The sequence below is a fragment of the Diachasma alloeum genome, unplaced genomic scaffold, assembly GCF_001412515.2.
Source record: "Diachasma alloeum isolate Michigan unplaced genomic scaffold, Dall2.0 Dall_scaffold_00690, whole genome shotgun sequence".
NCBI lineage: Eukaryota > Metazoa > Arthropoda > Insecta > Hymenoptera > Braconidae > Diachasma > Diachasma alloeum.
The window spans coordinates 109,823-124,099 of record NW_021680822.1 but is presented as its reverse complement, the minus strand read 5'-3'; the positions used below and the strand labels follow the sequence as shown (position 1 = coordinate 124,099).

General features: G+C 41.9%; 1 protein-coding gene across 1 annotated transcript; it reads left to right on the top strand.

Annotated features, from left to right (window-relative positions):
* The first annotated feature begins 1,608 nt into the window (after positions 1–1,608).
* LOC107044223 lies at positions 1,609–2,391 on the top strand. The gene has a single exon (XM_015266030.1). The coding sequence runs from the start codon at positions 1,609–1,611 to the stop codon at positions 2,389–2,391; it is 783 nt and encodes a 260-aa protein (XP_015121516.1).
* The last annotated feature ends 11,886 nt before the right edge of the window (positions 2,392–14,277 follow it).

Here is a 14,277-nt window from a genome sequence, read left to right as displayed (position 1 = left end):
AAAGTCAGTGGTCTCAGTCTGGTACTCATCCTATACAGTCCGCTGTTCCGGGGCCTTCATCAGTGCAGCAGTGATCTTCTCAACCAACGACTTTACCGACAGCTGGTCCGGTAACTTCAGAACGTTCTCTACGGCCGTCGCTGTCAAGTGATTCTCCATCTACAGCATTATCAGTTCATGAATCGTCATCTCAGCTTAGACCAGGTGTTCTTCTCGCAACAGCGCTAGCTTTTCTCGTTTCAGAGAATGGATGTTGCTGTGAAGTTCGGATGCTGTTGGATCCTGGATCTGAGTTATCATTTGTTACAGATAGTCTTGCGGTAAAGCTAGGTTTGTTGAAGTCTCCAGCTTTGCTACTTGTCGTTGGTATTGGTGGATCAAGGTCATTCTCAAAGGAATTCTCTCAGTTCTGTTTGAAGTCTCTGCACTCAGACAAACACCTTCAGATTAAGGCCTAGATTCTTGACCATCTCACATTATCGTTGCCGTCGTTCTCAGTCTCGGATACTCAAGCTTGGGGCCATCTCGAGGGACTGAAGTTAGCTGATCCGGAATACATGGAACCAAGATCTATTGACCTTCTCGTTAGCGCGGATTTCTTCGGATCAATTGTGGAGCCACAGATCATCAAGGGGCCTTCGGACTCCCCTATAGCAATGCACACTATCTTCGGTTAGCACCTACTTCAGCGGTGATTCCAATGGTGGCCAGCTCTAATCACATTGCAGTGAGCAACAAGGAACTCTACGACCTTCTCACTTCGTTCTGGCTGCAGGAGGAGGTCCCAAACGCCANCATCAAGGGGCCTTCGGACTCCCCTATAGCAATGCACACTATCTTCGGTTAGCACCTACTTCAGCGGTGATTCCAATGGTGGCCAGCTCTAATCACATTGCAGTGAGCAACAAGGAACTCTACGACCTTCTCACTTCGTTCTGGCTGCAGGAGGAGGTCCCAAACGCCAAAGATAGTGATCTCACGAAAGAAGAGGCAGAATGTGAGGAGTTTTTCCAGCACACCCATTTACGAGACAGCTCAGGGTGCTATGTGGTTCGCCTGCCTCTTGCACATTCTCCGACAGAGCTTGGCGACTCTTATGGTCGGGCTAAAGTGTGTCTCTCCAGCCTGTTCCGGAGAATGGAGAGGGATCAACGGACCCTTCAGCTGTATAGTATTTTTCTCAAGGAGTTCGAAGATCTGCGACACATGGTGCGTGTTCCAGCCTTAACTGGTTCGGGGAATGCCGGGAGCTTGAAGGTCGGCTGTCGATCTGAGGGGATGACCTTGGCATATGGGGCTTCGGCTTCAGAAGGGTTGAGGGTCCCTGAGGAGAAGGAGTCGGCTCGTGTCTCCACTCGGTGTTCTGCTCAGAGGCAAGCTCATTCCTCAACTCCTATGTACTACTTTCCTCATCATGGTGTTCTCAGGGAAAGTAGTGAAACAACGAAGCTGAGGGTAGTCTTCAACGGCTCTAGTAAGACCAACTCAGGGGTGTCTCTCAATGATATCCAACACACTGGAGCCAAACTGTAGAAGAATATCTCTGACGTGCTGCTCTCATCCAGGCGGAGCAAGTATATTTTCATGACGGACATCACCTCATGAAAGATGTTCCGATGGAAGATGTTCCGTCAAATCAAGGTGCATCGTGAGGACTGGCCTCTTCAACAGATTCTGTGGCGGGATTCTCAAAGTCAGATCAACCAGCTCACCACCGTGACCTACGGGACTGAATCAGCCCCATTCTTAGCCTATAGAGTTCTCAACCAACTGGTCGCGGACGAAGGACATGGTTTTTCTCTAGCAATCTCTCCGTTGACCAGTGGAAGATACGTGGATGACATCTGTGGTGGTGCTGAAAAGGAGAGTGATCTTCTAGAAGTCTCCAAGCAAGTGAGGGATCTTTGCTTAGGTGGTGGTTTCCCTCTAGCAAAGTGGCATAGCAATAGTCCGTCTCTACTCAGATCTCTGAATCCAGAAGGTGTCTCTCAGGATCATAAGCTGCTAGAGGATGCCATCAAGAAGATTCTTGGTTTGAAGTGGGATCCAAACACAGACCAATTCAAGTTCTCAATCCGCCTTCCGGCCAACTCAAAGGTGCGGAAGAGGAATATGTTGTCTGAGATAGCTCAGTTGTTCGACCCTCTGGATCTGCTTTCTCCTGTGGTAATTAGGGCAAAGGCACTCCTACAGCGTCTCTGGGTTGTGAAGCTGGACTGGGATGATGCGCTCTCATCACAAATCTCGCATAATTGGACCCAATTCCGTAAGGAGCTATCTCAGGTCGAAAATATCTCCATTCCTCGTTGGCTCGGAGTCAAGAAGGATGCTCTGGTGGAAATACACGGGTTCTCAGATCGCAAACAGCGATGGCGGCAGTTGTATATGTGAAGATGACAAGCTCGGATGGCGTGAGTATCTCGTTAGCTACTGCTAAAACCAAGGTGGCTCCTCTTAAGCAACTCACCATCCCGAGACTTGAGCTCAACGCCGCAGTCATACTGGCGAAACTCACAAGGTATGTGCGTGTTCAACTCAACCTTGATAACGCTCCTGTATTCCTGTGGACAGACTCAGCTGTTACCTTGGCGTGGATCAGCTCTCATCCCTCCCGGTGGAAGGAATATGTGCATAACAGGGGAGCCAGCATACAGGAACTGGTTCCAGGAGCGAAGGGACGATACATCAGCGGTAAGGAGAATCCTGTTGATTGTGCTTCTCGGGGCATCACTGTGGCTCAACTCAGTGCTCATAAACTGTGGTGGACGGCTCCAAAGTGGCTGCAGTTAGACTTCTCTCAGTGGCCGAAAGAGAATGCCAAACTGGATCCGTCAGCGAAGCTGGAAGAGAAACCCGGATCCATATTTACCGTTTCGATGGGCTCTACTCTCTGGGATCTCATCACCAAGTACTCCTCTCTCTACAAATTGCTGCGCATAACAGCAATTTGTCAACGTGTTGTTGCTCGGTTGAGGAGGAAACCAGGTGAAACTCTCGTGGATCCACTCAGTCCTGATGGCATCTAGGCTGTATTGGGTCAGAGCCACTCAGGCTCATTATCTGCAGTTGGAGTGCAGCATTATCTATCGGGTTGAGGTCACGGCCCCCGGATTGGAAACTTCAGAGCGATATAAACTTACAAAACTGAACTCCCTAGATTCCATCAATTCAGTCGTTTCAGTTAAGACTATTCGGAAGCTGATGGATCAAATAGAAATAAGGATTAATCAAATTGGTAAATCAGCAAGTGAAAAAAAAAAATAATCTTAAAGAATATGATCCATATGCATCGTATTACGTTGATCCTGTCCTACCGTAGTAATTTTTAAAAATTATAATTTCACTCTGTTCATGTATTCAATACATCGAACATTTTTGAAATATAACATTAGATTCCTCAAAAAAAATGATTAATTACAGGTTTTCTGTGCAAAATTTTATAATGATGATTACGGATGACTTACTCATTTATAAAATTCGTCGATGATTTCCATGAATCTTCGACAAAGGAAAAAATTCTGTAAAATGTTGATGCGCAAAGTGACGAATTACAATGAATTCTCTCATACCGAATTTGCATTCTTCTAAAGATGTTTATGAGTGTTCGCTATCTTCCTGTTTTGCATGTCTCTATTGTATTGGGAAAAGACACTAAATTGAAGATATTTTTCGGTGATTTTGCGAAATGTCTGAATTCAGATTGATGCAAATTTGTAGTGGATTGTCCAGATGAGAAATCCATATCGAATAACGGAAATTGACAATGTAATAATCCAACAATAAAGTCCTTACACTTATCATTGTTTATACATATGTATCAAACTCACGGTTATGTTTAGTTTGCGATTGGAGAATTTTCATTTTAAAATTTCATCAATTTTTCTACACATTAGTAATTAAGCTAGTCACGTGTAGTTGTGTTGATGGTATGATGTTATTTCTGCAGATATTGAGCGATTGGAATGTATAGGAAACTTATTTCAATATGCTGATAATTATTTTGTTATTAGCATCCCCGTGAATGTTTGGAGAAAATCTAATGCACAAAGTGGATTTTGACTAATAATGTCGGTACTGCAGGGAATCACAGTTGGTAATGAAGGCAACTTCTGACAGGTATTGCAAACTATTCCCAAATGATTGTAATTAGTTTCATTCGAAAAGTCGTTAATTACCTGCTAAGTATATGTCCGTCGGATTACACCTGTTGAGCGAACAATTTGTTGTTCTTGTGTCATTAAATTAGAAATGGAGAGACAAGTAAGGAGGACTGCAGCTCCAGTCACTTTAAATGGACATCGATTCCACTTCAAACGTAATTATGGAACAAAGCGGTTAGTTTGCGTATGTTCGCATGTTGTTTATAACGCTTTAGGTTTTCTTCTAACTTATGAGAGTGTGTGTATTTGAAATTACTTTTCTTGTTTTGCATTTTTACATGTCCCTTGGAAATTGTAATTTCATGGAAATAAATTTGTATAGGTAGTTGGGTACATGAATAAGACTATTACGAAAATTTAAAGCTCGAATTTTCCACAGATTTTACATATGCTCAGAGGTTAAAAATTTGGGATGTCCAGCAAAGGCGTATGTTGATAATGATGATGGGCCACTCATACTAACTAGAGGTCATGAACATGTAGCATTATACATGGAGGATCGGACCGAAGAGTTTAAGGACAGGCTATTTTTGGAAATTCGGAGTACAGACGACAACCTGAGGACAATTTACCTGAGAATGACCCCTGAGTGGGTGCAATATTCTCGATAGTGTTTCCCTCCAACAATACCATTTGTTCCTCATGTTAGAACCCCCAAAGAATCCTCTCACAGCGAACCAAAATTTTCATAATGTTTTCAATAATTTTGAAGTATTTATAACTCCATGTCGACGAAGTGCAGCCGAATAGTGGATCTACTTCGTTGTAAAAGAATAAAGAAATGAATCTTCATAATCATAGCGACGTGTTTGTTCTAGCCATGGAACCGCTGCGTCCACAGTCACATGGGCTTCTATTGAGAGGACGATGCGGCTATGGGCTGCCGAGAATCGCTCCCCAGTACCGAGGACATTGCAAGAATATGCCGAAATAATCAATCTTCCACAGTGGAGCAAGTATCGAAAACATGCCGGTGGTAGTTTGACGGTACATACTATGAATCCTGCTTTCAACACTTCAGTCACTGTATTCGGTGACCGGGAATTTCTCGCATCCATTTCTTATGTTTAAGAACTCCTTATTGATGCTACTTTTGAAATTTGCCCTCGTGCAGCAGGGATTTACCAATTCTTGACTATTATGGCACGAATTGATGATACGGTGAGTTGTAGTGAAGATCTCGTTACTATTCCAATTCATTATCACATCAAAATAGCGGAGGATAAGCACTTGCATTTTTTTGCTACTTTACAACGGCCTGTCAAATGAATTCGAAAATTGACTTTCTGGTCATTCCAAAAGCCTATATCGGCCCCAAATTTCCTCAGGCATCGAATGAAATCGAGTTGAGAACGCTCACGCAGTTATTTTCAGAGATATGTTAGCTTAAAGTCAAGCTAGGTGCTCTTTCGGCGTGAGGTAGGCGTTTTGTAAAGTTTTTCCGCTATTCTTACACATATGGTCTGTCATAGGAACTGGAGAATTCATTTTCCAGTCATTCTAAAGACCCATTCAGGCCTCAAATTTCCTTAGGAATCGATTAAACTTGGCCCAGAAACGCTAACTCTATTAGTTTTTAAGATATGATTCATTGTCAAATGTCTTCGCGATTTTTTTGAAGAATTGTTCCTAAGAATTGTTCCTAGATAAGAAGGAATAAATAGAAGGAGAAATACGAGGAATCAGAGAAATGTACGTGCGAGAAAAAAGCAGAAGAGAAATCATTCGTGAGAAATGGTTTTTTTTAAATAAGTTTTACACGAGAAATTTTGGGGGAGAAATAGTTTTATGAGAAACTTAGCCCGTACAGCCTTAGTAAGTACTAAGCTCATCCATCACTGACTGTCATTATGAGTCATAATGATAAGATGTGATGGGAGGCATTTTATCCTATCATGATGCCACTTTTTCAAATAAAAAATTATTCCGCCCTCAATATTCATCTGCGGATCGGTTATTGTAACTCATGTGATTAATTTGATTACCATGAAGATTTTCAATATAAGAATATGAGCAATAGAGACAATAATGAAATGCCGAAGTACAATCAATCTATTTATCATAACAATTTATATTTTAGTGCGTGCCCATTGCTTGGGCGTTGATGACAAGGAAAACCCAAGAGGCCTATACTGCTGTCTTCCAATATTTTAAATTACAATTAGGGCCACTCATTCGACCAACGACAGTGTCTCTAGACTATGAACTAGCTCCATCTAATGCTATTACACATATTTATCCTGATATCAGTGCAGTATATTGTTATTTTCATCTTATTCATGTGAGATTAATTGTCACTAAAAAATCTCTCAATACCGCCATCATGAAATAATAATCAGGTTTCACGCAGGCATTCCTCCAACGATTAAAACGCCAGGGAGGAAATTTTATGGCACGACTAGCAGAATGGGAATTGGCAAAATGTTTTTTTAGGAAACTGTCAGCACTTGCATTGCTTCCAGCATCACATATCGTTCGTGCCTTCAGGTGGTTGGTTGACAATACTGCACCCGATGTTCTTATATTTTTCGACGATCTCATCCGGTACTATGAAAGATGGTGGTTAGGACGGGTTACACCTGAGAAATTTTCTGTTTACCGTGTTAAATTCCGCACCAATAATCATGTTGAAGCCTACCATAGATCTTTGGGGAGGCGAATAGAGAGTCATCCTGGAATATGGAAATTCACAGGTATTGAAAGTTCACCTCCATTGTTTTAAAAATTATTTTCAAAATTCCCATAATTACGCCTGTATGAAGTCTCTAATTGCCCCATGAGTCCAAAATCAACTCTATCATTGACGTTTCAGCTGAGTTGAGAGACATTCAGATGAACACGACGCGCGAGGTGAATTCCCTAAACATGGGGATTCCAATGAGACGTGCAGTTGAGCGATCACGTAGAACCCATGAGGAATTATTGAATTATGGATGGGATTTGTATGACAATAATTCCCTTGACATCCCAAAATTTGTAGCGTGTGCTAGTCTTCTATCACCTTCTTTTAACAATGATTTTATTCTGCAATCTCGAGAAGAGGTCGAATATTTTATAACAGCTCCAACACACAATAGAGGTTGGTTCATCTCATAAAAATTTGATAATTCTTTGCTCATTTATTATCAGTGATTCTCATCTAATGTTTCCAGACGATGACCCACCTAACCATGGCATTGAAGCGATTGAAATGGAACGTCAATCAGAGGGACCCATTCCTATTGTTAGGGGGGAGCCTCCAAGACAAACCATTGAGATTCTGATTTGTAAGTCCTGAACCATATTACCATTATAAAATTATTTTACTGGCTGTTCGTTTATTACTCTCTCAGATTGGTCAACTGGTTTCGCAGCAGTAGTCAATAGCTCATTTTGTTTTCAGTGAGGGATCTCAAGCAATCTTTGTGTTATCATTGTCAGAATTCGGTTGTCAATGTTGAAGCCATGCCGTGCGAACATTGGTTTGGGTGTGAAGAGTGCACAAGGCAAGTAGCATTGAATGCCTGGATGAATGGGTGGCAAATATTGTGCAACTCCTGTGTAAATCCATGCACATTATTCAAAATTGTACCTCTTTCTTGAACATTTACCATAACTCAGAAACATTCATTTGGTTGAGGTAAGTTTATTTTGAATTCAAATTTTTATCTTGCTTTCGATCTAGAATGTTTTATTAGTTAATCAAAAATATTCATCCGATTCAGCAGAAGTTGGCAGCCATCTCCTCCTCCATCACTGGGCTTCAGGACAAGGGGATCCCCTCGGCCATCGCAAACTACTTTTCCTCGATGTCCAGCTTTCCTAGCCCATCCTCCAGAGCCTCGAAGATGTCCGCCAGTGCAGCTGCGATGAGCATCATCGCAGCGACTTTACCTTCTCACGCCCAAGTCGTCGGGGATGATCATGATTCTGGGGAGAACGGTCTCGATGAATTCACATCGACGTTGAGTGAGGACGACGCGAGGATGCTTGTGGATTTGCTGAAGCTAGCTGTTGCTAATTGAATCGGCGAGGGCGCCAAGGAGACGATCTCCTCGATCCTCATCGCTCTGGCGAAATCCTCCAGGAACTCCAGCATCAAGAACATGTTGTTGAAACTATGTGTGACTGAACTAGACGACACTGCAGCGAACTCCAACTACATGAGCAATGCACCCAAACCAGTGGTCCAAGAAATCCCTCATCCTTACATCGATGACACGACTTGGACAGGACAGGTCAAGATCCCACAGGCTGAGGCCCTTCAAGTCGAGTTCAATAGATAATGCTCGACGGAACGTCGACACAATCCTCGGACGATAATGGACGGGGCAAGAATGGTTGTACACGTACGCAAATTTTTAATTGAAACGCTAAAGAATTCTATAGGGATTTCTACAGAACTTTTATTAGATTTTCTATACGTTTTTTGCCGTTTCTATTGACATATTCGATAGGAAATATTATATAGAAGAAGTCAATAGAATTTCCTTTTTCTATAGAATTTTTTTAACTCAAATTTTCCAAGTTTTTTAGTTAAAGGTTGTTGCAGGTTGTCTACCTAAGCTGTAGCCCGGGGATCAGAAGTGATACTGCTTTATCTGTTCTTTTAGGGTCTTTACCAGAGGCTTTACTCAAAAAGTATGAGTATGAAGATCTTGCGGTGAGAAGGGAGCAACAGCTGATGCACAGCGACTTCTTCAAGGTTCTTTTTGGCCTGGCTTGCGATTTAGAACTGGACATAATTCCTTGTTGCTAAGAGACCCATAAGTGGTTTTGGTTTAAAAGATATTGTCTCACAGCTAGAGTTGCCAAGAGCCTCATCAACAGGTCGACTTTGCCAAAGAGCTTTGGTCTCGATGTCATGAAGAGAATTAATGAAATGATGAATACAGAAAGTGAGACTCATCACAGTCACAGCAACAAGCCAGCTCATGAGAATTACGAAAGGTTTAAACAAGAACATGATGAGCAGTTACTCCTGTGGTTGAACAGAAGACCCGAGGACTGGACCTCATCCTCGAACGGATCTGGTGCGATCTACGGGTGGGGGCATAATCACAAGGGGCAGCTGGGGGGTCTCGAGTAGGTCAAAGTAAAACTTCCCTCCCCCTGCGAGAGCCTTTCAGCTTTGAGGTCTGTGCAATTGGCTGGAGGGGAGCGAACCCTTTTTACAGTCACCGCTGATGGGAAGACCTATGCGATGGGCTATGGAGCTGTTGGGAGACTGGGAATTGGGGGAACTTATTCTGCGATGGTGCCGACTTTACTCGAGTCCATTCAACACGTCTTCATTAAGAAGATTGCGGCGAACTTAAGCAATTTGATCAAGGTTAAAATATTATTGCATTAATAATTTTTTTTACCACTGTGTGGTTCACTCATTGTTTTAATAATCAAGTTATCGATCATAACTTCATTTTCTCCGTGAAATCATGACTCCAACACTTGTGGTAACTTTTTTTATTGAATTTTTATTGTAAACTCAATATGAACAAAATGATAATCCCAATGTTCTTTTATTATTAAGGTAATAAAATTATTACAAAGCACAGCGTTATTGGATAATCTTCATTTTACTTCATGAATCTTTTTATTTATTTTTTTATTTATGTATCTTATACCGTAGATGGAAAAATGTGGAGTCTCTTCTCTTCGTAAAAAACTAGAAACTCTGGTGGAAATACCAAACAAGTCTTATATTCTCTTGTTCTCGTCACTTTTTTTCTTCTCAGTTGTATCACCACTGAGAATTTTACAACAAGAAAAATATGATTAATAGTAGGACTTATCAAAACATTAAGTGTGACTTAAGGAATTAATCTGATGACGAGAACTTTTTGGTTTCGATATTCTCTCTCCACAATGGTTTGATATGACTCGTAAAGATGATAAACTCAATTATAATTATGAATGAACAAAAAAAATGACAATAGTTTAAATCCTTCTTGACTTAAACACGTGGAAATTCTGGCTTTGATATTTAATTTTCTCCAACACTTGTGGTAACTTTTTTTATTGAATTTTTATTGTAAACTCAATATGAACAGAATGATCGTCCCAATGTTCTTTCATTATTAGGGTATTAAAATTATTACAAAGCACAGCGTTATTGGATAATCTTCATTTTACTTCATGAATCTTTTTATTTTTTTTTAATTTATTTATCTTATATCGTAGATAGAAAAATGTGGAAAGTCTCTTCTCTGCGTAAAAAACTAGAAACTCTGGGGGAAATACCAAACAAGTCTTATCTTCTCTTGTTCTCGTCTCTTTTTTTCTTCTCAGTTGTATCACCACTGAGAATTTTACAACAAGAAATATATGATTAATAGTAGGACTTATCAAAACATTAAGTGTGACTTAAGGGATTAAACTGGTGACGAGGACTTTTTGGTTTCGATATTCTTTCTCCACAATGATTTGATATGACTCGTAAAGATGATAAACTCAATTATAATTATGAATGAACAAAAAAAAGACAGTTTGAATCCTTCTTGACTTCAACACGTGGAAATTCTGGCTTTGATATTTAATTTTCATAACTGAAGAATGTATTTTTATTTCTTCTATTTTTGAACTACTGAACTGAGATTATTTTGGCAATCCCTAGTGATTAAAACTCCGTAAAACAAAGTCTCAAGCCTAAAATAAATCGAATTTACTGAATTTTGGAGTTTTAAACGTCTCTCCTAGGATAATTTAGATATTTCTGTTTCCCCTTTCCAGCAGGGAATGGGATACAATATCTTAAACTTCTCTCTTCAAACCATTTTAATATAATTGATGATATAATAAACCCATTTATGGGCTGATAACGTGGAAATATTTGATTTGCTAGCGCATGTTCTTATTTCATTCTATTGAAAATAGAATATTCTATTTTTTCACGTCTTCTAATAAAATATCAATCACTTAGACAAACTCGGAAAGTTACTCACGGTTCTGAATTACATGAACTCTCCTCTTAGAATCTTTTAAATATTTCTCTTAAACATTTATAAACCCGTTTATAATCTTCTACTCTCGTCACGTTTTCTATCATTCAGGTAGAAAAACTCTCTTAAAGTCTATGGAAAAAATCATGAAATAAATTAGCACAGTTACTCCTCTCTAAACAAACTCCTCCTCCAAAACTTTCCTCACATCTTTCCTGAAAAGTCCATTGTCCAACAGAGACTGATACATCAGTTTCTCGCAGTTCCTATCCGATAGCAACTGAACACTAAAGCAGTCCTCGATCCTCGCCTCGATCCTGATGGTAAGTGGATGATTCTTAGAAGTCCTAAACTTCTTCAGCCACTCTCTAGCCAGAGAATTCTCCTGTCTCACCCTGAGCCCATGGAGATAGCACGTGATGGCAGTAGCAGGAAGTATCAGCCAGCTCTCTTTAGGAACCCTCAAATCAGTGGAATTGATCCACTCGAAGTTCCCCCTGTCGACGAAATTCACCTGAATGATAGTCGTCTCCCCGTCATTTATGACCGAAACAACTCTCTCCCTGTACCAGTTCTGATCACCCTCGCAAATAGCACAACAGGGCATTCCGGGCTTGATCACCTCCAGCAGGGGCTGATCCTCCGCCTCCGTGTTGATTTCCTTCATGAGTTTATTGTACATTAATGACAAAACCGTCAAGTATTAATAACCAGGAGTTGCCGCTGGATGCACCCAGATGACAGTGGCTCGATCCCTCGAGACCTCCCCCAATGCCCCATAAAACATCTCGATGCCATCGGGGAGAGTTGTCGCAGGATAAAACAAGTAAACTGTGCATTCTATCGAGATCGATTTTAGTCCAGCTTTGGAAGGTATTTGCAGGTGTCATTCCATATATCTTGCACTTACTGATGAGAATGGGAACATCCTCGAACATCAGTTTCTTTCGAATCTCTGAAGTGCTCATCGGTGCTTGCGGTGAACATGTGTATTCTTGGGGTGAGGGGGATGATGGGAAGCTGGGGCATGGCAACAGGACGTCGTATGAGCCGAAGCTCCTTAAAGCTCTTCTGGGGAGAGAGATTGTGGATATTGCTATTGGGGGATATCACAGTGCAGCCATCAGTGGTTCTGGGTGGCTGTATACATGGGGAAAGGGGAGATACGGTCGCCTCGGTCATGGAGACAGCGACGACCAGACAAAAACAAAGATCGTGGCGGATGTTCAAGACTAACAAAGCCGTCGACGTTCAAGCGGATGGGGTTGAGGTCTGCTCGAATGTATTGTCTTGCGAAAAAAACATAATTTGTGCGGAATTTAATGTCGAATAATTCGACGACGAATAGTGACTGGCTCCAGAATTGTGGGGATGTTGCACCGAGGGCACTGGAGGCCTCTCCTGGCATGGGCTCTAATCTGACCTGCACACTGAGCACAGCAGATAACCTGATGGCAGGCACGTCCCATCACTGAAACGAAGGATCCAGACTCGCAGATATGACAACCCCAGTCATACGGGTCTTCCCCATCTTCTGCGTGCTCTCGAGTGTTAATAAACACCCTCTCCAAATTTGTGCCAGGTCTCTCACAGCCTGGGCATACGAGAGCAGCTCTGCGTCTCAACGTTTGTTCATAGATCCTGCAGAGCACTATACATTTGCAGGGTCTGAACATGACCTCGACTGGGCGTTGTTCGCAGATGATGCATCTCCACTCGTAGGGAGCATCCCTCACCTCTTCCTCTTGATCGTCCTCCATGATTTCAATTGCTGGAGGTCCAACTGCTCTCCTTGGCCTCCTTGGGGGGAATATCTCATTGAGCTCTACATTTTGGAGAGCGCTGATAGGATTTCTCGGCACGTGGGGCCTCTGGAAGTACTCTTCATCGAGTACCACTTCGTCGTGAGCGATGGGGTTGAGGTCTGCTCGAATGTATTGCCTTGCGAATTTGAAAATGTTGATAAGATTGCTCACAACATGAGACATGACAGATAGAAATCTACTGACGTCAATGTCCCCATTTTCATGAATTCTCCAAATTCGTGTTAGTCGCCCGATTTTCAGAATTGTTGTCATCTTAGGGATTCGTCGTATATTTGACACTTGTTGTGGAGTTCCATGGAGTAGAGTTCTCAGACCGACCCAGGAGTCGCTGATAAGCTCCGTACACTTCCTGTAAAACAACCAAAGGAGAGGCTGTGGAGCAAGCTCTCCCTTCAGGAGTATCCTGACCTTGGTCTCTACGACATTGAACAATAATAATTTATTGGCAAAGCTGAGCTCCTCTGGGCCAATACCTTGCAGTAGGACACTCCTGTACCAGGTAAAGAGGGGTCGGAAGGTGATGAGCATTTGCTGATCTAGGGACTCCCACAGGGTATCAAAGCTCTCGACCATGAGTCTTGGCATCTCCATCGCCACGTTGATAAGGCGGTCGTGAATCTCTTGTTGCTGTGGGTTCTCCATGTCAATTAGCCCATGAGCGTGATGGAGCACAGTAAGGCAGAACTGCTCGAATGTGAACTTAACATCGATCCCCTGAAATGCATTTCTCGCTGCGTTCCTCCATTTAAAATCCAGCGGGGTGAATATCGTTGTTAACTCGTGGTGAGGTAGAAACTGTTGTTGAATATGCGACAGAATTTCGTTGAACAGCTCCTCCGAAACATCATTCACTAGCGCGATGGCAAAAATGCAAGCGTATCCTCGCCATTCAGCAACGAATGCAACGGTGTTTGAAGTGTCAGCTATCGCTGGCCGTATGGCAGTTGTGGTGAGGACGTGGATCGTTGTACAATTGGGAATAGCCTGTGCCAAGGCAGGATCACCGTAAACGAGTGCTGACTGACCATTTGCAGTGACGACATACCTAGCATTCATCCTTCCCTCATCGAAGTTCAGGATCCTTTCCCATTCGGGGGTTCGAGCGAGCTCTTCGAAGGCTAGGTAAGTCTTAGGAATAGGCAAATCAGCCGACAGCATCCAATGTCTCATACGAGTATTGACATCCACGAATGCTACGAACTCGTTGAATTCGGGGTGGCTAAAAATTAATTTTTATGAACCGCGTGGAACTGTATTAATACAGTTGAAAAAATAATTTTCGAATATAAAATTTTTCAAGTAAAAGAGAAGACTGGATATTTTATTTTGAAACGATTTCCAACAGAAATTTGCAAGGCAGAAAATTTCTAAACT

Excerpts from the sequence above, each read along its gene's own strand:
- LOC107044223 (XM_015266030.1), top strand. The coding sequence starts at position 1,609 with ATGTTCCGATGGAAGATGTTCCGTCAAATCAAGGTGCATCGTGAGGAC.